Source organism: Genypterus blacodes, unplaced genomic scaffold (genome assembly GCF_046128005.1).
Source record: "Genypterus blacodes isolate CSIRO-AG114 ecotype Tasmania unplaced genomic scaffold, CSIRO-AGI_Gbla_v1 ptg000051l_1, whole genome shotgun sequence".
NCBI classification, from domain to species: Eukaryota; Metazoa; Chordata; class Actinopteri; order Ophidiiformes; family Ophidiidae; genus Genypterus; species Genypterus blacodes.
In genome coordinates this window covers 148,932-176,305 of record NW_027466863.1, presented here as the reverse complement: position 1 = coordinate 176,305, position 27,374 = coordinate 148,932, and the positions used below count along the sequence as shown (strand labels likewise).

The window sequence follows — 27,374 nt, the reverse complement described above, 5'->3', positions numbered from 1 at the left end:
GACTTCAAAGTGACAATCCAACGCAAGGAGAGGCTTTGAGGTTTGAATCAAGGAGCATCGCATCAAAACAAAGCTGCAGAGAGACATTTCCTCATTCTAAGTACTCACGCTCAGTCTAATCCCTCTAGTCGACAGTGTTACAGTGCTGTGTTGTGTGTTGTAATCACTTGTAGCGTCAGTCACCAACCCAGAGGTGTAGAACACACACTTCATACAAGTTCAATGTGAAACAGTGAGGAGGAATGTGAGCTACGCCGTGACATCCTTCCTCCCACTCTCCTGTCTAAACTGAGATTGTGAGAAGGCCGACTTGGCCAGGATTTAAACATCTTATCAGTGAGTCAGGGCGTGAGCTGATCAATATCTATACGGCCCAGCGCAGTGTCGCTCTTCTTCGTCTGATACTCCTCCTCCTGCATGCATGAATCAATAACTCTTTTAATTTGACCCGGGCTCTTCATGTAAAGGCAGTTCTGCAGCCGACTCCAGCTGAAGGCCCGGACTTCTCTCCGCTCATGAATCCATTATCATGCGGGATTTTCCTCTTCATCGTCTCGCTCACACTCTCATTCTTCACCATCAAGCTATTGGAGTGTCAAGCTTGAAGTGGGTTTGAAATGCTGTTATATTCACATTTGTGGCTTAAAGGAGCAGTGAATCTGTAGTGGTGTCAGTTTGGAGTGTGTTCACTGACAAGCTCAACAAGTACGTTCATGCTTCCGGTTGTCCATCGTCTCATAGAAGTACCAACAAAGGCCAGCGTCTCTTCTTCTTCTTCTTCCTCCTCCTTTTTGTACTTTCCACTTTAGCTCGTCACCAAACAGCTTGAACCTTTCACAGTTACGTCAGAGCAGCTCACAGCACTGACTTTCTGTCCCGGGCTTCACTGGATCTGTGTCTCTCTCTGGCCAATAATCACTGTTGTGTGACATGAAGGTGTTTGAGTTTGGCTCTCTGAGAGTCCCATCAGCCGGGACAGAGCACAACAAACAAGAGTGACCCAGTTCTCTAAAGACAATACGACCTGGGTGACCTCATCTCATGGTATTTACAAAGTGAAGTCTGCACCTATAGATATAGTATCAGCCTGCTCACACTGTGCTGTGTCACTGTACACCAACTGTAGGTCACGTCTACTAAAAATATCCAATCCAGTCTCTCTCTCTCTCTCTCTCTCTCTCTCTCTCTCTCTCTCTCTCCCTCTCTCTCCCTCTCTCTGTACTCTGCCTTCACACAGAGGAAGCCTTATCTTCAGGCACCAGGGCCTGTTAGGGGTGTTACCAAAGCATTACAGCATATTAAACAGCGGGTGTAACTCATTCACCATAACTCTGAGCTCACTTTCTGTCCTGCCAGGGCGGTGGAAGGACACGCAGCAGATCTCTCTGACTTCATGCAGGTGCTTACATTGCTTTACATCTACAACAGGCTATTGGAATTATTCAAGTTTGGAAAAGTCCTTGCTGACCTCCTGGAGGACAATTTGTGAGAGGTAAGTATTGAGATTGGTTGCTGCAAGCTCAGAGAGAGAGTAAAGTTTGGGGTCAAATCTATCCTCTTTCCTCCTTTTTCAAATGTTTCACCTGGTGTCTTCTCACCAGGAGAGGAAGAGTAGAGGCTGAGGAGGAAGATAGAGGAAGAGTAGAGGCTGAGGAGAGAGACAGAGGAAGAGTAGAGGCTGAGGAGGAAAGGCAGAGGAAGAGTAGAGGCTGAGGAGGGAGACAGAGGAAGAGTGGCTGAGGTGGTTTGTGTCTCTCGCACCTGTGTCACCTCAGCCTGCCAGCCAGATAGGTTTGCTTTTAAGTCAATGTGATGTTCCTCCTGCCCTTCAGAGACGTTATGTGGAGGTTTGGTGCTGCACACTCGGCCTGTTTGAGCTCAGACGGCCAGTGAGAGTCTCTTGTAAACACAATGTGGACTGAAACACGCTTGTCCTCCTTCCTCTTCAGCTGTTTCCTATTAAAACTCCGCCCTCTTGACATTTTTGTTAAAGGTTGGCTCGGCTGGCTAATGGCTCACAACTGTTCAGGGTGGGGTCTCTCCGAGGTCATCATGGCTCACATTCACACACACCCATCTTATGTTCACTTATATTAGCATCTAAGCATAGTTTCAGGTATCACTCTCCATATTAAGGTCTCTAGTGATCCGTGTCCTGGTGCTGGCGGCAGGGACAGATCATCTTCCTCTGCAGTTCAATGAGTTTGGCCTGGGGCTTCCTGAGCTTAAGTGTGAGTCGGTATTCTGGCCTTTCTTCCACTTAAAAGCTCAAAGGAGTTGATGGTAAAACTCCGTCTGTATGCTGACTATCGCTGACATCCAAGAGAGGTCAAGCAAGAGGTCACGGCCCTCAAACCTGAGCCTCAATACACAGATTTTGACCAGAAAGTGAACTGACACACCTGTTTCTGTGAGTGTAACTGAGTTATTGATGACTGAAGTGTGATTGGACCCCAGTAGAGTTGTGTATAGAGTAACCAGTAGAGTCGTGTATGGAGTCTTGACTTTCTCATCATGGACATCCTGACTGTAAGAAGCATTCAGATCATACACAGATTGAGCCAACAGTCCCTTCCTCTGTAAACTCTTAGTACGGCATGCTGATCAAATCTGCATTCAAATAACTTTGTCTCAAACCCATGACTGATGTGATAAAGCTCATGCTGCTTCAGATCCTCACAAAGTCCACTACTGTAAAAGTGTTCCACCACATCACGTCAGTCAGCTGATCCCCATGTGCTCACACACTTCTTTATCCTTACATATAAAACTATGCAGTGTGTGTGCGTGTGTGTGGGGGTGTGTGTGTGTGTGTGTGTGTGTGTGTGTGTGTGTGTGTGTGTGTGTGTGTGTGTGTGTGTGTTTGATGCCCTGATAACACAGCTAATCCTTTAGTTCTGTTTGTACCGATGCAGGGCGGTAAATTCATCCCTGTGTGCTTCCTGTGGCAAATATTACACGTGTAGTTAACTTTAAACAACATCATATGTGATGACCTCTCAGACTAAACAAAACAAAGCTTACCTAAATCAGAATCAACAAACTTTGCATTTTGTTCCTCAATGCAGTCCTTTTAGACTCCGTGTCTCTCTTTCATAGAGGACGTCCTTGAGGGACACGTGGTTTAGTGAGACAGCTCCGGCTCCTGTCCATCCCTCAGGTGACCCCAGGCCACGTCCTCGCCTACAGGACACACACACACACACACACACACACACACACACACACACACACACACACACACACACACACAGGAGAGTGAGCCTTGTTTTAATACATTTATTCAGATGCTTGTAATAAAATCACTATTTACCCGCTGGCAAAATATATTAAATATGCAAAGTCCACAGTAGAATGTGTGTCGTCATGGATACAATGCAAGTTTGACCGTGACAAGATGAAAAGGGGCTGTGATAATTGCTGATGTGATGAGTTAAGACCAAGCACACCAACACACTCACACACACACACACACACACACACCATGACTCACTCTGTCTCTGTATTATTGTGTTGTTTGATGAAGATCATAAGTTGATAACGTTATATAGCATTCTATAAAGCAAAGATGATGGTTTTTTCTGTGTTTCTGGCACATTCAGTGTGTATTAGGGCACAAAGCAAAAATCCAAAGCGCCCGAAGACGACAAAGAGGAGGAGGAGGCAGCAGATGCCAGAGAAGAGGAAGCAGTCTCCCCAAAAGACAACAAAGAATCTGTCAGCTCCACAGCCACAGTCTAAACACTCAAGCAGCATCAGGTAGAGCTCACAGCTGAGGCTCACTATTTCTCAGTCAGTCAGCCTAGTATAGTGTACCATGACATCATCTATACATTCACTGTCATGACTTTGTCTGCCTACAAGCCCACAATCCTGAGTGACAGATTGAATATAGAATAGAAGAAGAATAGAATAGAGCCACGGCTGACAAACAGTTCCACAAAACACACAGCTTCCTCACCTTTCAGTCCTTATTCAGTATAAGACGATCACAACCTGTGCTGCTGTGCTGATGAAGATCATTACATTACGATCATTTGGCAGACGCTTTTATCCAAAGCGACTTACATTACATTACTATTGCAATTGCGGGTTCGGTGCCTTGCTCAGGGGCACCTTGGCAGGGACTCGAACCGGCAACCCTCCGGTTCCCAAGCGGAAGCTCTACCCACTGAGCTACCCACTGAGCTACTGCCTACTGCCTACCTACTGCCATCAGATGGGTTCACTTCACAGCTGTTCAGCTGTTGAGAAATGAAACAAGCATTGCGATGATACAGTAAACAAAAGAGGATTTATGAGGGTGATGAGCTATTTCACAATGCAATACAGGGTTAACAGTACAATCTCCCCCTGACACAGAGGCTGAGGGCTGCAGATCCACACAGACAACACAAAGGATGTTCCATGAAAGCCGGCAAGATGGACGATCAGGTAATGAAGAGAGAGAGAGAGAGAGAGAGAGAGAGAGAGAGAGAGAGAGAGAGAGAGAGAGAGAGAGAGAGAGAGAATACTCAGCTGACTTGAGTCATATAAAGCTCTGATCTCCACTTAATATTGGCCTCATCTAATTATACTAAGACAAGGATTTTCCACGACATGAGTGTGTGTGTGTGGGCGACAAATCACTTCAAATGAGGCTAATTGTTCACCTGTGCTTTTGCTTTTAGAGTGATTTAGCCTCTGTGTTATTGATGCTGTAACTAAACGCCATAGCTTCACAACACATCTCAGGATCTGAAGTTGTTGTGACCCGGCAGCTTCCTGTGTCTCTTGTCTTGCAGTCCTGGGGATGGTATCAGTCCAAGTGGAGAGAGACCCCAAGACAGGAGCCACCGTCATCACGTCTGTGTCCCCCATGTCCGCTCCAGCCGCCGGCGCCATGGCCACATCGATATTTGACGACGGCAGGATGAGTATCCACGCTGTGGGCGGGACAGGAGATCAACCATCAGCCGAAGAGCTTGGACAGATTCTGAGTGTCATTGACGGAGTGGGGATGAAGGTCCTGCTGGATGAAGTCCCCGTCACACCACAGAAAGGAGAGATGAAGATGGAGGATGTGAGTGACAGCGCGTCTGCAGAGGGGGAAGTCCTGTCTTATTCTACCCATCAAGTAAAGGAGAGCCATACACATTTAGAAATCTCTGGAAGCCACAGCCTGGAAGCTGAGCCAGGGGTGGATGGATGTGCTGAAAGAGAGAGAGAAGATGAAGAAGAGGACAGAAGCATCCCGGTGAAGGACACTCCAGAGATATCAGACAGCGTGGAGGAACAAAGGATAGAGGAAGGCCCGGTCACCCTCACATTCCTGGGCTATGCCGATGCTGCAAGCTGCCAAAGCCAAGGCCTGAGTGTGGGACAAGAGGAAGGTGGAGAGATCCTCACTGTAGAGCGAGTGATCATCACTGACGAAGGAGAAGAAGAGGTCGTAGAACCTGAAATGTCTGTCCCACCCCAGTCAACGATAGTAGAAGCAGGAAATGAGCCGCAGGAAGAATTCCTGGACATTCCACTGGATGGAAACAGCGCAAAGGTCCAAGCCCGTGGAGAGGAAGGTTACACCAGGCTGCATAATTCATCTCCGGCCTCCAGAGCAGAGGGAGACGCCTCCGCCAAGAGGAAGACCTGTCAGTGCTGCTCTGTCATGTAAGAGAGAGAGAGCAGCAGAATGATTATTAACCTTCTCTAGCCTCAGGCCTTCTATTAGATACTAACTCATTAATACCTGATTATCAATGTATGTGGTGCTGAAGAACCTGCAGGACGTTCTGATGTGTTTGTGAAGCTCGGAGCGACTCACGTTTGCTCTTTTTTACACATTTAACTGTTTAGTTCCTTCCTTTCCCTTTGAAGATTAAGAAGAAGAACTTTTTTATTGTTTTTCATCTTCTCTTCTGTGAGAACTGGGAATGGCTCCCATCAACTGTTACGAACCACTTCTACCCCCTAGTGGACAAAGAGGAGAACTTCAACATAAACTCCTGCCTGTGCCTTGGGAGTTGTGTGCCTCCTCAGCCTCAAAGATTCCATATGTTATGCATTGTTTCCTCCGGGAATAGAAACATCCAAAGCTGTCACTAATGATCTGATGCGCCTGTTTTTTTTTCTTCTTTTTCCTCTCTTTTTTATATGAATATGAACGCTACATTTTAATACGCCTACAAACTAAGTTTATAAGAACTCTTTTTATAATGTGAGTATTTTACTAACCCAACGTTTAAATGTGTCAATGTGCAAAGTTATTATTAAAAAGGATACATGTTGATTGAATGTTGTCAATGTCTTACACACAAACACACACATACAGAGAAAGAGAGAGGGAGAGAGAGAGAGAGAGAGAGAGAGAGAGAGACAGACAGACAGACAGACAGACAGACAGACAGACAGACAGACAGAGAGAGGGCGAGAAAGAGAGAGATAAGGGGGGTGAGGGAGAGAGAGAGAGAGGGGAGAGAGAGAGAGAGAGGGAGAGAGAGAGAGAGAGAGAGAGAGAGAGAGAGAATGCATGCAGATATGATAGTGTCACAAATGTGTTGTCACTATTGTGCGACTGACCGACAGGAGGATTTAGTTTGGGCCCTGTCATGTGACTCAGAGGAGGCTGCCCCTCCCCCAGCTCCAGGTGCTAAGCAGATCAATAGGATCCTCAGCTGGATCAGTCAGTCAGTCATATTTCCATGGAGGACACCACTGCAGCGTCTCAGTCAGGTCGGCCTTCTTCTCTACTTTGGTTCTTTCTGTTTGCCTTCAGCAGGACATTATTCACCAGAGGCAAACTTGTAAGAGGATGAGTTTCTGTGGCCGGCCAGGCTGGCAGATACGTACGCAGTGTGTGTGTGTGTGTGTGTGTGTGTGTGTGTGTGTGTGTGTGCCAGAGCAGAGAGTGGAAAGCTGATTACTCTGCCTGGGTCAGCAGATTGGGCTGTGCTAAGGGAGAGATGTTGCTAAAACAACACATTAGGTTTTATGACCTTAGACTCTCTGCTAAAAAGACTTCCAATGGAGACAGATCCCCCTGCTCGTCTTGGTTGATTCATTGTCAAACAACTACTTTTAAGTACTTGTATTTAAGGAGTGTTTGGGTGTTTTGTCACTGTTGTTCGGTTGAATACAACATGCAGAATAGGAACAAACTCCATTCTTCTGAGCTCATGTGTTTAGTGTTTCTGCTCCTGTCAGATTAAAGCAATCGTTTAAACCATAAACTGTAGAGATCTTTTACCATTTGCATTTAAATCTTCCCCCTTTTTCCCGTTCCCCACTGCAAACTTAAATTACTCAGTAGCCTCTCTCTGCCTATTAGAATAATATCCTTCCCCATTCATCCTCTTTAACCGTGTATCCTACAGGGCAGCGGGGAAGCAGGAAGCTATGAGAGCGCTGAGGGCCGAGATGCAGCTCCACCTCGGGCAGGACACACTCTAACACACAGGTATGGGAGTAACGTCCGTGTAGAAACGCTGAGGCTCGATTCAAACTTCTCCTCTAAGCGCTGAGCAGCACATGTGAAGTAACAAGAGCACGCATCAATATTTAAACAGCTGGAATGTGATTATATAAATCTGAAGTAGATCCGTATAAATAATGGAGATCAGATTTGTTGAGCAGATTTGGTGGATTTTGCTCCTCTTGGTGAAATGAATAGTTATATTAATAATAGGATGAAACTTCTATTACCATCATCAATCTCACTTTTTCTTGCGTCTTATAGTTCAAACCAAGGAGAAATACAAAAGCTTCAAAGGCATTACCATGGAAACTGGATGTTAAAAGCAGCTTCCTGAGGACGATGAAGGTCTGTGGATGAAGATGGACCTCAACCCGGTAACACACACGCTTCTCACTGGTGGGATCACAAGGTACCGCAGTGTGATGGATGATGAGGGTGCAGATCAGGTCTTCCTTCCTCCTCTGCCTCCATCCTATAACGCCTCCACGCTGCCAACAGAGGGCGCCGCAGAGCCGACTGCTCCCATTATTAGTAATTCCAGCATGACCCTTATAAATGAGGCACTTGATGTAACAGAGGCTGAAGCTAATCCAGATGGATTAGAATGGAATTATGGGGAGAAGCACTCAATGACAGAACAGACCGGAGTGTGTGAGGCGACAGGAAGTACGGCACAGATGAATCCTTCTGAGGAGTGTTTGGAGTGTTTGGATGCCTTGGATCTGAGCCAAAGGAAATTACAAAAGGAAACAGATCAAACATCCCTGGACAACAGCGTTCAGAGGCAAACACCTTACGATCAATCAGGGGGACAACAGGAGGATCCAAAAACAGGTCAAGGGTCAAAGGAGGAGTCGGAAGATGCTGCAATTTGGAGTAATGAACCAAATTCCGCACAGGAAAACCAGAGTGAGGAGAGAGGAAAACACTCCAAACAAATATCAAAGGAAAGCTGTGAGACCGAGACAGACAGTGAAACGTTAGAGACGTTAGAGACAGAGGGAGACACACCAGGCACAACGAGGTCAACCGGAGCTCAAGGGAAATATGGGGACATTTGTGAACTTGATGAGCCAGACTGGAAACTAAAGCCGCCTGATGTGAATGTGAGCCATATTGCTTTAGATTTGCCAAAGCCGAGAGAAGCGTGTGGGCCAACAGAGCTCTGCAAAAGCAACCAGCACACCACACACACCACACACACCACATACACCACACACACACACACCACACACACCGCAGCAGAGTTGAGCAGTGATGATGAAGAGCATCTCCATGTTGAAGCTTCTCACGGCGTAGAAAAGGACGACTGGACGAGGAGGGATGAAATACAACACACAATAATAGACACTATACACAATATAGCCGAGCCTTTATCTCCATCTAGGGTTCAGAGAGAGGAGCAAGATGGAGAGCGGAGAATAGCCACGGATATCCAACAGGGAGTGCAACTGCTCCAGCGTCTGCAGCTTGTGCAGCAACAACAGGATGTTCATCTATCAGATAACTGTCTTACCTCGCAGCAGGTTGCACAAGAGACGGAGAGAGAGACAGCAAAGGGCGAGCGTGTCAAAGAGGGTGAGTTTGGGATGAGAGAATGTGATCTCACAACAGGAGAAGGGGATGTGAAGGATGAAGAGGATCTGGAGGAAGGAGTAAAGACTAAACCAAACCTGTCTCCACCCTTCCAATGGGAACGTGCAGGTTCATCTCCAATCAAGGCAGTCCAGCCAAAGCTCCACCTGCACACACCCGGGAGTGTGTGTGACCTCTCAGAACATCCAGATGTGTTGGAAATCCCATTCAAGACCAAATTCATCCTGGAGCCACCGCCTGACACAGCTGTTCCCGGTCAACGCAGCGAGTCGGCCCAGAGGATGCAGAGGGAGATCAGTGAGGACATTGAGAGAGAGCTGGTGCTGGTCAGTCAGGGGACGATCCCAGGGACGTACAGTAAGGGAGAAACGTGGCAGCTAAGAGAGGCAAGAACGCTCTTTGAGACCTTCCAACAGGGAAACACCGTGGGTCCAACCAGACACAGGAAATCTCCTAGCTCCTGGTTCAGAGGTGACGTTGACCCTTCTGTTCTGGAGCGCACACGCAGCCTGGAGATACTCTCACTGAGGAACACTTCCACAACTCCTTGTTACATCACATATGAAGGCCCCAAATATGACAAGGGACTAAACCTGTGTTGGAAGAGCCAGACTGGGCTCTCAAGGGACAAAACCCGTCTGTCACCATACGCTAAGCAAGACAAGCATACGCGCCCGTACAGGAGTATGGACTCTCTAAACCCTTCTATCCTCACCTCTGCCCTGGAGCCCGGGAGCAAAATGGAAGAGACCAAGAAGCCCCAGGGATGTCCCGTCGTCTGGCAAAACCCCTTCTTCAAGCTGCGTCCTACTTTGGCTCTGCAGCCAGCGGTGGAGAAGGACATCCGGGAGGCCAAGGAGAGAGAGGAGGAGCTGTGCAGACAAAGGTGCAGTCTGTACGGAGAGACCAGGAGGCACAGCGATGAGGAGGAGGACTTGACATTCACGTGTTCTCTGGATGTTTCAGGTGAGTGGGCTTGTGTAATGATCAAAGTTTAGCATGAGCACACAACCTAAAGGTCAACTTGTATTCATGAAGTCATCTAATACAGGAAATCCTTTTATGAGACTTCTAATGTGGAGTTTTTGTAGAAAGTCCCTCAAGTCAGATATGTACACCATGTATCACCTCTTAAATTATCATACATTCCAAACGTTATTAACATCACACTGTGTTATCCATGCTGCCTTACCAACAAAAGCGTGTGATGGTGTCTTTGTGTCTTTGTGTCCTCCTCCTTGTCCTTAGGTGTCGAGCAGAAGTCCAGGAAGAAGTTGGAACAGGTTTGGCCACCGGCGTCCAAGAATCAGACAGATTCTGAGCAGACACAGGTGAGGCGTGTATGTGTGTGTGTGTGTGTGTGTGTGTGTGTGTGTGTGTGTGTGTGTGTGTGTGTGTGTGTGTGTGTGTGTGTGTGTGTGTGTGTGTGTGTGTGTGTGTGTGTGTGTGTGTGTGTGTGTCTGTCTGTCTTGGGTCTTAATGTATTTTTAGAAAATGCAGTGTCCACATATCACCTTAAATCCTGAGCTGTGAAGTTGACTGGAATGCTTCCCATTAGTCTCCCTCTCCTCCCCTCCGTGTCTCACAGCAGGACCCAGAGCTTCACCCAGCAGGGGGTCGGTCAGAAGGCGTCTCTATGGCGATGCTGGGAGTCGGGCCTGATCTATGCACAGCCATCAAAGGAAAGAAGTGATGTGGGTCTTAATGCTGTCTGTAATAGTACAAATAAATAATAGATGCGAGCAGCTGTTCAGAGTGGAGAGGAACTCTGCTTTCTATCTTGTAATCTGCACTTTTCATATCTTTCAAGGGTGAATAGTTGTAGTTTTATTCAGCTGAGGAATAAAGGTTTGACCCAAGGGGCGTCAGAATCGTTTTTTTAAATTTCAGACTACAGTGGTTTCTATGCACAAAGCTCTAACTGCTTCTACTGATAAGGGTGATTGGTTTGTATCGCCTGTTTCTCTGCCTAGTTTAGTCAAAGAGCTCACCCCAGATGTTATGGTTCCATTAACATAGACTATAATACAACTTTCTGTTTCCTAAATCCCATGAAATGAAGGAGATTGTTGCACTGCAGACAAAGGAGCATGCATCATACAACATTGTACATGTATTGTCTTTAACGTACGTCATGATCATTGAAGGAAAACTTTCTGTGAACTTTCACAAGATGACCTTTGATCAAATCTAGAGAGCTCAGAGTTTGTAATCCTCCCAGACAGAAACAGAGCTGAGCACCATCTGTCAGCTCAGAGGCTCTGCCAGGAGAGGAAGAACTCTCTGTCTGCCCTCCCTGGCTCGGCCGACCCGGTGTTGACTGGCTGCTCTTCTCACCATCCCACAAAGAGCAGGCACAGCCAAGGGCTCAGCTGTTACAACATTCTAGGACTCCTTCCCTCAAACATCCTGCATGCGGATGCCAATGCAGCATACGCTTTCTCTGAGTTTTTAAACCCTTTTAAAGTGATGTCAACACACACTCACACTCTACACAACAGTCCCTTTGGAGGCTTTATTTGAGTTACCAGCTCCAAACTGATAGTGCTGTATCTTTACAGCACCAGGTCGGCTGGCTGGCTGGCTGATCCAGACGGCATCTGCTGAATCTGCAACGGAGCGAGTTTCATTCCAAGCTGATCTTATTGACCGTCTGGGGCTTGGATCAGCACTAAGAAATAGATTCCTCCTCTCAGTGTGAGCGAGGGTGTGTGAAGTAGGAAATACCTCTTCAGCACCGTCCAATATGTTCTGTAAATCTGTTAAATGACACCAGATGCATTTCTTGATGACAACAACACAACCTGCTGGGAAATCCTAATCCACCAGATAGCTGAAGAAAGGCCTGACACACACACGCACACACACACAGGTACACGCTCCATGTGCCCAGACAGGAGAGGGTCGCAGGGATTTATTTAAGGCACTGGAGTGGAGTGCACATGTGAGATTGAAATCAGAGACGGGCAGAATATAGCAGCTGCAGGTGAAGAACTCAAGTGCTCTGTCTGTGAATCCGCTCGGTCTGGTCAGGTCTTATATTACAAAATGTCCTACAACCAGCTGAGAACATAAGGTAGAACTTACATAGTATTATGGCTAATGCAAGAATGATCTACCAGTCCAGTGTGATGGCCCTCTGCCCTCTGTGTGTGTGCACTGAGAGGCCCCAACGCCCTTATTCAGAAATATGGCATATGAAGATAATAAAGGAAAAAGTGAGGAAAAACATGCAGTGGTACAGAAAACAGCGTGAATGAGGCTGATGATGCGTCCAGGTGCTACTCAGTGATGCCTGTGTTAGGTGCTGATGTGGTACCACTCTGCTGCTGCACTGGGTCCTGGGTAATCCCAGCCGCTGATGATGCAACGCAGAAGAAGAAAAATCCCATTGTTTTGCAGATTTCCTCTCACAAATGTGTCGCAGCTGAATGATCGTATTCACACTTGGCGAGTTGTGACTGAGATCAGATCCCAGTGTGAGCTAGAGCGTAGACCATCTGTATGCAGTCTGGCACAAGCAAATTGCATTGCAGCGTCAATGTGTTGGGCCCGGATACAGATTGCACATTGATTCAAGGTGTAAATACATACAGTATGTTTAAATGATGCGTTCACTGTACCTCTGCTCTGATTAAGCACATGGCAACTACTCATTCACTTTGGGTCGTCAATATTAATATCTGGACTGTGTTTATTAATGTGACTCACATCTGTAAAGTGGCTTTGTTTACATTAGTGAATAAATTAGTAGGTTTGTACCCATTTGCTCCCCAGTTCAGCAGGATCTGTCCCGGTTTTCCCAGTTTTGGAGAGTCCTAGATATCTGTACCACCCAAACAGCTAACTTACTAACTTACTACCGTTTCCTGTATTGTTTTGATAATTTAGGTATTGATTATGTGTTGTGGTTTATGTCAGGCTGATGAACCTAGAGTGTGCCAGCAGGGGGCGCTCTCAGATGAGCCTGATACTGGAGGTATGTCGCAATTCTTACTTTATTACAGCTCTGTGGACAACAACATACAGTAGGACAGGTAGAGTGGGAGATATAATACCACCACTCACCAGCAGAAAGCAGTGTTGCCTTACTAACCAAAAGAAGGTTTGAAGCGATTAGTAGCGCAGTGGAATATTAAACATTATTGTGGGTATTTGACTGTTGCTTGTTCAATCGGAGATGTGAGGACATCTGTGAAACGTATTTCGATGAAGTCAATAACATGTTTAAATATTACTCTCTATGACAGAACAGGAGAATCCTTTGGCTAGACACTAACAACAACAACAACAACAACAACAACAACAACAACAACACCAACAATCACTCGCTTCTTCACAATAAATGTCTTAACCGTTGCCATGTTTGCCAAATTTCTCAGGAAAACAGAACAGAACCTGTATTATTCCTCTCATGATGACTCAACAGTTCTAGAGAAGTAGTAGTAGTAGAACATGTATTTCAACATGCTCACTAAAGTTGCCAAAGAGCACAACTGTGTTATTTTCTGTGTGAGCCTGTGGTCAGACGTTCATAAGGCCTCTTATGTCAAAACAAATCCCATTCCAGAGATAAAGAAAAATGCATTTGAGATGAATGTGGAATCTTGTTTGTATCGCATTTGAGTGGATCTTTCAGAGAAACACACCAAGGGAGTCTGAAGAAACTTTTACTGGGAATAGTGGCCCATTCAAAAAGGGGTGGGGGGGAAATTGAGGGGGAAAGATTAATTTGTTCAGGCCGGAGTATTTTGTTTCAACATTTCTTGGAAACCCAAAGTAAATGTTCATTGCTCCATGTGGTCTCACACTTGGCAACGTTAACAAGAACGCCTCCAGCCAGTAAACAGCCGAGGTATAAGGAGCTGCTGATGGCTGAGAGAGGAAGGAGAGGAAGGAGAAGGGCTCGGCGGGGTTTCAAACAAGACAGACAGCTAAATGCAGACAGTACACTCTTCTCATTCCTATTCTTGTATTCTATCCTTTCATGAGAGCGCGGCGGCTCTACGCTGAGCTGTGTGAGTGTGTGCTGATGAGAGAGCGGAGCAGTGACAGCTCTGACATCACCTCTCCCTCGGCGCGCTGAGACGGGGTTCAGCCTCGGCTACTGCACCAGCGAGCGGCCCAACGCAGTGGACGGATGATGGATGACTCATTCTTTCCCACCCACATAACTTCCCATCATCAGGATCCATTATATCAAGGGACTCTCAACAGGCTCCAAATGAAATCCCTCCACGTGGGCTAATACACTCCTGCAGCCTGAAAGTGATCCCCACCTCACTACACGGGAGAATTCAAGTGTGTTAATGGGTTAAAGGGTCAGATTTAGGTGAAAGCTCATATTTCAGACACATTTAACAGCTGCGCTACAGAAGAGAGGCCTGTTGTGTTTGGGTAAAAGCTGTTATGATTGATGTTTAAATTAAGTGTGTGTATAGCTTGTGACATTTACTAATTCCACCCATTTCACTTCTGACTCTGCTTATTCCTGGATTACAGAAGAACACAAATGAATGTATAAACACTGTGTGGTGAGTGGATGATGTCAGGGTGGATAAGCATACATCATATGGCCCTGCTGACTTCAGCCATTGTGCTTCCTCCTCCTCCTCTTCTCCCTTCTCTCTCTTTCTTTTTGGCACATTGACAACTTGATTGACTAATCCCAGTCAACAATAACACAGGGATCACACAAGGTCACTCAAACCTCTCTCTTTGTTCCCTTCTTTATTTATAACTTGCTGTGTTAAACCTTCTGGAAAGTCGATGATGCCGTTTCTCTTGAGACCAAACTGAAAATTTTGAGCTCAGCACAAAACAATTGACTAATTTCCAGCTATTCCATCGGCATTTTAAGTGAAAACATGTGCACTTGTGGGAGGGAAACCCTGTGGAAGCACTGTTAGGACACTAAAATAGAGATATTACTCCTAATACAGGACGAGAACAGAAGTGGCTCTATTGAAGTTCACTCAGATTACGTACAACATGCTTACTCTATCATATCTGAATACACCTACAGCTTTCACTCTGTCATCCATTGTGGGACGCTGGCTTGCTGATCGTCTCTGAAACATCAGAGGCTCAGTTTGTGTTGGGTTCAGGTCTAGGAGCCGGCTGTTCAGAGCCTCTTCGGAGCTCTCTGCCGCTGGAGCGCCGTCTTCTGAATCCTCTGTTCTATTTTAAGGATTTAAAGGAATCACAGCGTTCTTATTCCACTCTCAAGAAAATCCTTTCAATCCAGAATGTGGGGCAGCACTGGGATTAGGATGCAGTCTGCACTTCCATTAGAGTGAGCGTCACACCACGGCAGATGAGGTGGGATGTGAGCCCATAACAGTGAGCAGAACAGCACATATATATACAGTAGATGGCCTACATAGCTACAATAACACAGCCTAAAACAAACAGAGCATGTGAGACAAACAGGAGGCTCAAGTTGGAAAATAAAATGAGGAATAATTTAAGAAAACTCCCTGTGTTCCTCCGTGCCTTTGATTCGTTCTGTCTGTGTGTTTCATGAAAATCAATGGAGCTGTAAGAGACGCTGTACAGGTTTAGAGTAAAGAGACGCCTCCATAAATCTCTATCAGAGCATCTGATGAGGATTTCTAACCGGATCCTTCCAGTGTCTCAGTCTGCTCGGTGGTTTCTCATCCTCACTCATCGTGTGGTTTTGAAATGACATAATAACATTTATTCCAAAGTGATTGTAGGAAACCTGAAGCTGGCTGGCGAGAGCAGAACATACACCCTGCTGATGGATCCACTTCCTGTTCTGCACGCTGAGATCGAGCTTTTTAACAGAAAGTTGCTCTCATTTTAGGAGTGAAATGAATTTACTTTTGTAATAATTTCATGAATAAGTAAGGGGGGGGGGGGGTGGGGGGCGGTTCTATGGCCAATTACACAATCACACAATCACACAACATCTGGATGGGGTTATTTATATCAAATTAAGTATTCTAAGAAAAAGTAAATATCACACCAAAACAAAAACATGCAGTTTCAGCATTCTAGCCGTATTTGAATATAAAGATATCAAGAACATAAGAAGAACCTAGAAACCTCAGATTGTTCCAACTTGTGGGGTGAAGATGCTGAAGATGCAAATTCATACCTCCACAGGTTAAATGATCAACTTAACTCTGCTGCTGTTCAGATTTGGACTTGAGCAACATGAATCTGGACTAGGTTGAAGTTGAGCACTCAGGCCTGTGCCACTGTCCTGCTGGAACCAACCAGAGGGAAAACTAGGCTGGCTGTGTTACCTTCTGATTATGGAGGCATTATGTAACCACGCCGCTCCTTTTACATAACCACATTTACTCACACACTCTTGCTGTGTACACGCTCTGTCCTCAAATTAAATGATTCAAGTGTCCCATCCCTGTTCCAGCACATAGAAAGCTGTTGTGTCCCTCTGACACAGCAGCAGCCCTCCTCCTCCTCTCACAGAGCTTCACATCTCTGACATGAAGCTCTCCCCCACTCCACGCTTGAATAACAACAATGTTCTATAACCAAAAGAGTGAAGAACAAAAGGAAAAAGTCCTTGCCCCTCTTTTCCGCTCAGCTCTACACGGACGTTTGAAATCACCCTTGCGTAATTGTTACCTCACACACTTCAATTGCACAACATCACTCATCTTAACTGTAAACATGATTCACCACATTGGTGAACAGTTGTGTAACTTTGTTCAGTTGAAACACACAATAGAGGAAATTGGGACATAGTTTAAGCATGTTTTGCACTTGAAAGGGTTACTAGTGAGAATGCCACGCACTAACTGAGCAATGTCAGTAATGTGAACAAAATGCCTGCCGTGAGAAAAGAGCAGCCCACTTCAGTCCAGAATAAACTGTTATTAAGATGCTTGGGTTCTTTCCTTCTTCATCTTTTAAAGAAACATTACTGCTGCCGTTCTCTCTTTGCATCTTAGATACTGACAGGATGAACATGCAGGGAAGTGTGTCTTAACAACAACTGGCTAAACTCTGATAAGGCTTCAGTGAATTCTGGGTCAGCAGTAAAAGAAAAAATAACCCACATTTATCAGCATTATGTCACACAGAGTCTGGCTTCCTCCTCTGCTAGCCCACTGCAGGGAGTGACGCACAGCTCAGCGGCTCAGCGACATGTGACTGACCTCACATAAGGGATGGGTGTAATCATCCACTGGCTCCTGTACATATATAGATAAACCTTATATAGAAGGAGGGAAACAGCCAACGTCTCTGATTTTGTGCTTCTCTCTCCACTTGCATGTGATTATCTTTGATGTCAGTGTGATTAATCCTTCCGCGCTCTCTCCTGAGACGCTTCCCCCTGCCGTATATCTCTCATTTGTTTTAGGAGCAATTCATCATAACAAACTCCCAGTCCCTCCTCCCAGTCCCCTCCACAAAAATGATCACAAGTGGTTGCTGTGGAAACGGCGTGACGTATTTCAGAGTCTAAGAATAGAAGCATTCAGAGGAAAACGCTTGTCTGAGGCTGCTGACATACCGTTCCAAATGTTTCCCTCTGATGTGTGTCACGGTTCACGCTCATATGATGGCGAGGGTTTTTTTTTTGTTTTTGTGCTTTTCCAGGATATTCTTTTCAGTTTGGGAGCCGATTGAGATCGTGCTGGATGAAGGAATCTCAGGCAGGGGAACACAGACAGTATATAGGCAACAACTGTTCAATAAACACACAAACGCACAGTGAAAAAGCTCTCCAGATGAAACAAACTGACTCATATCCTTTATATATAGCTGCTGCAATACATCAGAGGTGTGTGAGCCATGGGCCCGGGGCTCGGCTGCGTGTCTGCGATACTGACAAGTTGTTACGTAAACTCTGCATGTACGTCTTACAGGAGGGGGTGATTCATTTAAACTGCATTTTACTGAGTCACCATGCAAACATAAATCATTACATGTCTGAGATTAAGGTCAGCATAGAGGCTCAGAGAGTGAGAGCGGCTCAACAGGTGTCGAGTGCAGTGTATAATGTAAGAGCTGTGTTGTAACCATAGAAATAGATGGAGCAGAGCCAAGAATGTGGCGATTATAGTGAGCGGGAGCCTGATTGGATGTGGTAAAGATGTTAATAGGTCAGATATGTAAGGCCGCTCATGCTGCCTCTGAGTGCCTTAGGTAACATGACTGTGATGCATTCAGGAACCAGGCCGCTGTGGCACTTCAGTTACACTCTGAAGATGCTGTGAAGTGTTTTTTACAGCAGACAAGAGGACGGCATTTCAAAACCACATGTTCCTCTGGCCTCTGAGCAGGCAGACACACACACACACACACACACACACACACACACACACACACACACACATACACACACACACACACACCCCTCCACCCCCCCAGATCCCTGTTCTATCGCTTCAACGGTGCAAAGAAGTAAACATCCTGTGCCGCTTCATTCAGCAGAGCTTTTAAAAAGGCTTCACACACACACATTCAGTGCTTCCATTAGGTCAGGGCCAAAGAGGTCAGGCCATCTTACAAGGAATCATCAGTGACCTAGTTCTGACATAGATGTCCTGAAACTGGATGTGGGGGGAAACAGAACAGCAAGATAGAAAGATAGAAAGAGGAAAGGGCAAGATGTGTGTAGAGACCTAAACATGCCAGGCAGGCCATCATGCTGAAATCAAATAGAGAGGTAATGCTCAGGGTGAAGGTGAATAGTGGTTGACCTCTTTCCTAGAACGGCTAACTGTGTCAGCAAAGCAGCAGCCTCCACCCGTCACCATCCACCTCTCCGGCCCCCCACCCCTCACCCCCTCCCATGGTCCGGATCAGAGTGTATTTTAAGCTCATCCTCCCCTCCACCTGCAGGGCTCTTTACATAACCTGTCTCTCTCTCCCCCGTCAACTTTCACCCTGACACCTCCCGGCTCATCTGTTTGACTCCCGGGCTGTGTGTGCGTTTGTGTAGTGACAGGTCAGCTGGAGTAAACAGGATCGCTATGAAGCTTTTCTGTGTTTGAGATATTTAGAACAAACTGCTGCCCACCGTGTTTACTCAATGATAAAGATTAATGAAGAAGATGATGTGTGTGTGCGTCTGTGAAACATCATGAGTCCTGCAATGATGTCTTACTGTCATATAACCATTCATCCCCCTACAGGTGTAACAGAGGTACTACATGTAGTCCAGTGATTTATAATCAGAGGAAGATTATAGAGATGATTCAAAATGCTGATTAAACGCTTTGATCACTACACAGGAGTTATTTTACAATAAGAGGTCACCCTAACCTTCTGTCGTTCATCTACAAGCTACAGGTGGCTCCAGAGGTAGGACATCATGTAATTGGCTGAGTGCAGGAATGTCCTGTGGAGCTGTTGCCATGAGTGATGGCGGTTCATTTCTCCACCATAAGCCGTCTCCAGTGTCGTTTCAGAGATTTTGGAAGTTCATTCAACAGGCCTCACAACCGCAGACCACTGTAACCACGCCAACCTGAGGCCACTACCTCCCAGCTCTCCACCTGCAGGATCATGTGAGAGCCTGACAGCCGATGGAGCAGCTGGTTTACAGACACACACTGTTAGAAATCATCTCAGGGAATCAAGAGATAAGAGCTAAAGCAGTGCCCCCTATCTCATACATATACATCCTGCATAGATTCACATTGAACTCATCTATGTGCATATAGTACCTGAGTGCATGTGAGTGTCTGGTGAGCGGTGACACGTGGCGTTGTGTGACTGCGACACAAAGCATGGAGCTGAAGGCCTCGGCTGACGTTCACTTAGTGAGTATAGAAGACTCTGGACTGTATACAGGGCATCATATCAGATATGTAAACCCTCTGAGCAAACCTGCTGCAGGTTACACTGAAGGGCAACCTGAGAACACACACCTTTGGCTCCTGATATGAAGAGGGGCTGGGGTCTGAGGGGGCTGGTGACTCCACACACACACACACACACACACACACACACACACACACAGGGTAGGCACTGAACTTTGGCAGTGTGTCAGTGGAAGTTTCCACACATGAAAGAGCATTTTCATATCTCTCTCTCTCTCTCTCTCTCTCTCTCTCTCTCTCTCTCTCTCTCTCTCTCTGTCTCTCTCTCTCTCCCTCTCCCTCTCCCCCTCTCCCCCTCTCCCCCTCTCTCAGATCTTCCTTGATTCAAGTTCCACCTGTGAAAACAAAACAAAAACAAAATCAGTCTGTCCTTCCCTCTTCAAATTGTGAGGTTAGGGTTACACACACTTACACACACACATTTTACTTTGCTAGGTGTTGTCATACTGCTCACAGTTCTTAGAGAGGATCATTCCCCCCTGCAGTTGACTCAATAAGTGATGATCTACAAAGTTGATACTAAGAACATGGACACCAACAAAGCTGTTACAAAACAGGACGTGAGTCACTTCATACTATGAGTTAGTGTCTGAAATATGAAACATGTGGCACATGTGCTTGTTTTGGGTGCCTGGGAAAGTTTAATGGCACAAAATTCATCTGATTGCGAAATGTCTTCATTCGGGATATGATGTCTCTATTTGTTGTTGTTTGGTAGTTAAGACTACACAACTCGAGACTTCTGCGATTAAAGGCAAGACGATGAGTGTGAATAAGTGAATATACAGCACAAGTCTTTACACTGCATACAAACTAAGGGGCAGCAGCTTCACATCACTAAAGAAACAAGTGATTTATTGTTTTATGTTAGATTTAGTGATGTGTTTGTTGTTAAGTAGGGGGATCATGCTCAGTGAGGATCGACTTACTGCCTCGGGAAGTAAACACCATGCATACAGGGTTCAGGAGGGTGGAAAGGGAATTCTTCACATTCTCACAGATCCACTTCTGCACCCGTTCACCTTGTAGCTTTGACCTGCAGAGGGAAACCAGGGCAGGAGACTCGTCAACAGAGCCTGTTTTTCTCAGAACCAGAAACATCTCGCATCTCTGTGGACGAGGCAAACACAGACAGGAGGCTCTTCATCACGTGTGAAGTCAGGTGGCAGCTGTCAAAAGAAGGGGGACTGGAAAACACTTAAATAAATCATAATGCTACTTTTAAAGAGGAAAACACATTGTGCTGTTTCATCACAGCAGACCTGACGGCTGAATGTTGGATTACTTTGTTATCCTCTATATGTAGAAACTCTGGAGGAGACTAAAACACATGTCCACACCCATTTAAATACACAGAACATGCTTTAAGTGCATAAAAGCCTGATTACACAGCAGATAAGGGCTCGGCCTGTGAAGAATGTAATGATGCGTTCACTGTGCGGTACAGTTACAGTTACATTACCCTGCAGTTCTTTGGCTCCTTCTTAATGTCTCACACAAACGCAACGTTACCGGGTTATTATGAAGCGATTAAACCGTGATGAAAGGGGCGGGGCGAAGGAGGCACATAGTGACGATGACGGTGGCGGCGGTGGTGGTGGTGGTGATGATGATGATGATGATGATGATGATGCTAGAGCGGTTATCGTTCGGTGGAAGCCGCTAGGAGCTATCCCCTGGATGGAGGAGGCGGTCTCGATACACACACACACACACACACACACACACACACACACACACACACACACACACACACACACACGCACACACACACACACCCACACACACACACACACACACACACACACACACACACACACACACAAAACAGGGCCCCTGTGATTGACGTGAGGATAGAGTCCGTCCTGGGCTGAACTTCGCGCTAAACATAAGAGCAAAGCTGCGGCATCCAAGTGGAGCAGAGTGGAGGCGCGTCACACACACACACACGCGCGCACAGACAAACACACGCACGCTCTCTCGCTCTCTCTCACACGCGCGCGGTAATATTAAGTAACAACGCGGAGAGGATCTGCGGCATAGAGACCAAGTGAGGGAGAGGAGGAGAGACTGAAGCGCTGCAACCTCTTCACCAGAGAGCCGAGGGAGAAATTACGCACAGCCGGAAATAATACAGACTGAATAACAACAAAGGTGAGGCGTCTTCTTTTAAATAATATCTCCTTCTGTAGAATAGAGTTTACTCCCTTGACTAAAACAATAATACGAAATGATAAGGTGAGGAATAACGACTTAAAGTCTGAGTAAATGATTCAGTTTACAAATCGCTAACCCTCCTTTATCAGGTTTTACTGAAGATTCATTTGTATTATGTTAAAGAAATGTTTTGGTTTTCCCTCGTTGCTTAGCTTACAGTATCTATAACGAAACAGATCCGCTGCGGTTGAAGTTAGACTTGACACGGTCCCTAAATGTAACACCATTAACTCTTAAGTTACAACTTTTAAAATGTAAGCAATCTCTGAATTGAAAGAGTTCCAAGTGAGGCTTAGGGTTAGCTAACAGCTGAGGGTCTCTGGGGATAGTTCCTGAACGCAACACGGACACACAAGAGATCAGATTCCTGGCTGTCACACATGTGGGTCAAATCTGCTGAGGGGGATTCAAACCTATGAGACAATCCTGACGCGACCCAGCAGACTGATGAACTTATTCATTTACAACACAAATGTTATTTAGCGCGGAATGATAATTATAAATATCAAAGCTTATGACGGAACTGCTGCACTGAATAAAGTTCTTATGGAAGCTTGAGTGACAGGCTGATGTGTGTTAAGCCATAGGTCTTCCATGGCGGAGGTATCCTTGTGTTTATGACACGCATTGCTCTATATTGGATGCGTAACGCGGCTGGTAGAGGTTATGGCACAGGTCGCTCCTGTTTTATTGAAGAGATGTAATGGGGTTACATAATGTTGTGTTGTAAGCGCTCTTGCATAATCTCTAAATCCCCTTTCTCCTTGTGTTATGTCATTTTTAATCGCTAGGTGTCGTCGTTGCTGCAAACACTGTGACTCCGTTGAGCGTGCAGCGCCACACAGCGGTACTCCCCTGTCATCGCAGTGACACAGAGTGAAGTGTGTGAGGGGTTCGTGGACACGTTGAACTCCTGGATGAGTGTGTCGGGCGCCATGTTTGAAGAGGAGCAGGATGTGACTGAGCTCCAGGCTTCGGCTTTGGATCAAGAAGGAGAAGAAGAAGAAGAAGACGGCTCAGGCTCAGCCCCTCTCTCCTTCACAGGTGAAGCCGTGTCCATTCTGAGCTCCAGCAGCCTGTTGGCTCGCTCCCTGCTGGGTCGCCCCTCCGCTATCAAACGTAAGGAATGCCCTTCTTCTGCCATCCGACGTAAACGCGAGTTCATCCCGCACGAAAAGAAGGACGAGGGCTACTGGGACAAGAGGAAGAAGAACAACGAGGCGGCTAAGCGCTCACGGGAGAAGCGGCGTGTGAACGACATGGTGCTGGAGAGAAGAGTCCTGGCTCTGCTGGAGGAAAACGCACGACTCAGGGCCGAGCTGCTGGCTCTCAAGTTTCGTTTCGGCCTGGTTAAAGACCCGTCCAATGCCCCGATCCTGCCCCTCACCACAGTTCCTCACCCCTCAGCTCAGTCCTTGACCCCTCACAGTTACTTCCACAGGGGGGACGGGGGTCTCCACAGCGCTCAGGCCTCAAACCCCATCATCCAAACCAGCCAGTTAGGTGCCAGAGGAGCCAGGGAAGTGTGTAGCACGTCAGAGGACTCAGGTTTCTCCACACCAGGTGGCTCCAGCGTGGGCAGCCCAGTCTTCTTTGAAGACCGGCTGAGTGATCATGGGAAGTCCTCCCCACACAGGGCAGAGGAGCTGAGCTATGATCACCCCTCCCCTGCTGAGGTCCACGGGCACCACACAGTGGGACCTAACCCATGGAGGTCAGACCATGGAGAGGCAGTGAGAAACCTCCCTCACAAGCTGCGATTCAAGACCCCTGGTAGTGGGGAGGGGGCGGAGGTCACAGGGGGTAACAGCATCGCCAGACGCAGCCCCACACTGCACACAGCGGGACGGGACGCTCCCAGGGACGTCCACAGAGGACAGGGAGCGAGCGGAGGCGGCGAAATGGGAGTGGGGCCCTCTGGATCTTGGCTGCAACAGGTAGAGGGAGAGGACGGCAGAAGAGGGAGGCAGTCTCCGCAATACAACAACAACAACAACAACAACGTCTCCAACGCCGGTTACAGCCTGCAGCCACGGCAGGGACAGACAGACGCTCAGTATCAGCATGAGAACAGCTTCCTGAAGACTCAGCTCAACTCTCTGAGCGAGGAGGTGGCTCAGCTGAAGAAGCTCTTCACCCAGCAGCTCATGGCTAAAGTCAACTAGGGACCAACACTGAGTCTGTCTGTTTGTCTGTCTGTCACTCTGTAGACGCTTAAGGACATTAGATATGAGACGTTTGGAGAATGATTGACAGTGGACTCATGATGTCATAGAAGGGACAGAGAAAGTTTGAGAATATTTGTATTGTGTGTTGTTATTGTTCAGATATTGTATTATATTGTGTTAAACCTCTCTAAACACTCATCTCACCGTGTGCTGCTTGATCTCCTCATCAAAGGGTGGAAACAGGAAGTCTTATCTGTGATCATGCTGTTCCACACATTCTGACTACGTACGCATTCTAATGACATCATTACACTGCAAACCGAACTTCATAGCCTGGCAAAGGTTTAGAGAAGGTTTGACAACTGAGACATTGCGGCAACATGTACACACACACACACACGGGCAGAGACAGACAGCAAACACACACATCTGCTTACTGAAAATGTCCAAATGAAATTAGATATCGGCCCCCAAATTAGTACGAGCCTTTATTCTGAAATCTATCATTTGCTTCATGTCAACTGAGTCTTTCCTTTTTATAACAGAAGCCTCTGTGTAGTAGCTGATGTAACATTAACTCATTAGGTGCTTCACATCCACCTGTTTATCCCCTTTATCATCGCCCTGTTATCTGTACCGAGGTGATGAGAGGGACTGGTTGTCTCCTGTTTCTCTGTACATTTTCTTACCTGTGAATAAATCTTTGATATCCTCAAACAAACCCATGGTGGTGAGCTGATCCTTGTCTATTGTGCGTTTTGCATGAATAAATATAATTACTGGAAATAATGCAGCTTTCATATCGCAGCAGTCAGCAGAGATGACAACACAGGAAATGACACACAATCTATTATTCATTCACTTCTGGCATGATGCCCCAACAGACTCATACTTTGTTGGAGATATTGGAAATGAAAGAGTTTGAGGAGAGGGTTTGACAGATGAGACGTGGCTGTCCCAACAGTCCCCTGTAGGACCGTGACACAGACAGACACACAGACAGACTTAGATGGGACAAAGACAGAGGATTACTCATCAGTCTGAGTTCTATGAGATGCTTCCAAAATATGTGAGCAGCTGTGGGGGGAAGTAGGTCAGCAAACAATGACTGAACATGACTGTGCCTGAGCTGTGATGACCGTCCGTCACCTCAATCATACATGGCTTCCTGTTGCTGTTCATCCTCTATCATGTCTCCACTGTCATTATTATATGATTCCAAACACACAAAGAGAAACCCTGAATGGATTTCATAAATGTTACGTCAACACAGATGTAATAGAAGTTTGGAACAATGCCTCACACATTTGCACTGCACGTGGCTTTGTTTTAAAGCATTCTAAAGCGCCACCAGCAGGGGGCAGCAAAGACAATATTTTCGGCAGTTTTGCGTAAACCCGGTTTACAAAACCAAACTATAGATCATCTTAAAGATAACAGCAATTATTATCATTTCGGCATGAAATCAAATAAGAATATATATAGATAGGTGCCTGTAAAGTTCAGACACAGAGAATGTGTATGTTTGTTTGTTTGTGTGCGTGCATGCGTGCATGCGTGCTTGCGTGCGTGTGCGTGTGTGTCGGTGTGCAAGGAATGTGTCAGATGTTTATTAATGAAACATTCAATGAGGTAAAACAAGAACAGCTTCATTAAATCCATCCTGTTCAGTGACATTTAGTTCAACGTTAAAGTCCACAAACCTTTGATTTAGCTTTACATGTTTCATTTATTATATTAGGACTTAGATGACGTCCTCGCCTGCACTGGAAGACAAAGGGTCTCTCTATTCAAGCGTTCCATTTCCGTTGGGGAAATCTGAGCCAAACACACGTTATGTAACCACAACATGAATGTGGACCAAACAAAAGTGACATCTTTAGACATTCTAATCTAAATCACAACATGTGTGTGTGTGAGAGTTTACATGAACACACCTGCTCTGCTCTTCTGCAGTGAATTGAAAAGGTAGTGAGGTAGAAGCAAAGCAGAGAGTTTGATGGAATGGAGCCTCTGCAACATGCCGGTGTTGCGCCACCTTCATCATCCTCATCCTCATCAATGCACCGAGAAAAACGCAACCCCCACAAACCCCCTCTTCCCCCGCTCTGCTCCCCATTTTTCAGTGAAAGGATCAAGCCTGTTGCTAGGCAGGCAGTGCGACAGTTGCCATGGGAACGCTTGCAGACATAGCTGAGGGGGGAAACGTCAGGGTGGGGATGAGGATGGGGTGCAAAAAAAAAAGAGAGGGAGCGATGCGGAGACGGAGACAGAGACAGAGACAGAGACAGAGACAGAGAGAGAGAGAGAGAGAGAGAGAGAGAGAGAGAGAGAGAGAGAGAGAGAGAGAGAGTGTGTTATGATGGGGGAGGGGTGATCCAAGTTCAGGGCCAATCCTCTCTGCTCTCTCGTCTCATGCAGCCGGGGAAGGAAACAAAGAGTGGTGGCACACATGGAAGAGGTGAAGGAATGTGGACACCATAGGCTCAGATGTGGGATTCACTGTTGAATCCTGAGAGGCAGAGAAGAGTGGAACGGCCCGGCGGCCTCAAGGCAACATCACTAATCACCAAACTCATTCATGGCCAAAAAGCTTTGACAACAGCCAAAGAATCAAGCAGAAAAGTGTGCGGTACTTTGTTAGGAACCTAATTAAGACACGCTGCTCCCTGTGTGTGTTCAACAATAAGAGCACGGACAATCAGCCAAGTGTCAGAGGCTCAAAGGAAGTCCCTCACATGTGTTCAAGGATGTTACATAACCTATTCACCCTGATTCATTACTATCAATGCTATGCAAGTCTATATTATTCCCAAAAGAATATGAAATATAACCAAGAGCTGAGAATCCCAGAGCACAGAGAGATATTTCTCCTGCAGACCCACTCCCACTGACACACACACACACACACACACACACACACACACACAAGCGCTGCCTTGAAGATAAGAGGACATGATGAACCTGACACTCTCTCTGCACTTTAAATCACTTTGTGGATAATTAACAGCACATTTCCTATCTGGATGGACCTTAACCACGGCTGGATGTGGAGGACGATGGAGCCACAAGGCTTCCTGACACACGGAGCTGCTTCTGCTCTAAACCATA

At 46.4% G+C, this 27,374-nt stretch overlaps 1 protein-coding gene and 1 pseudogene across 1 annotated transcript; both read left to right on the top strand.

Moving 5' to 3' along the window:
• The first annotated feature begins 2,514 nt into the window (after positions 1 to 2,514).
• LOC143000721 (uncharacterized) lies at positions 2,515 to 6,209 on the top strand (annotated as a pseudogene).
• Positions 6,210 to 21,575: 15,366 nt separating this feature from the next.
• On the top strand, positions 21,576 to 24,982 carry nfil3-6 (nuclear factor, interleukin 3 regulated, member 6). The gene is made up of 2 exons (XM_076150156.1): positions 21,576 to 22,032; positions 22,887 to 24,982. The coding sequence occupies exon 2, from the start codon at positions 23,013 to 23,015 to the stop codon at positions 24,258 to 24,260; it is 1,248 nt and encodes a 415-aa protein (XP_076006271.1). The 5' UTR covers positions 21,576 to 22,032; positions 22,887 to 23,012; the 3' UTR covers positions 24,261 to 24,982.
• The last annotated feature ends 2,392 nt before the right edge of the window (positions 24,983 to 27,374 follow it).

Coding starts and splice junctions, on each gene's coding strand:
- nfil3-6 (XM_076150156.1), top strand. CDS start 23,013: ATGAGTGTGTCGGGCGCCATGTTTGAAGAGGAGCAGGATGTGACTGAG.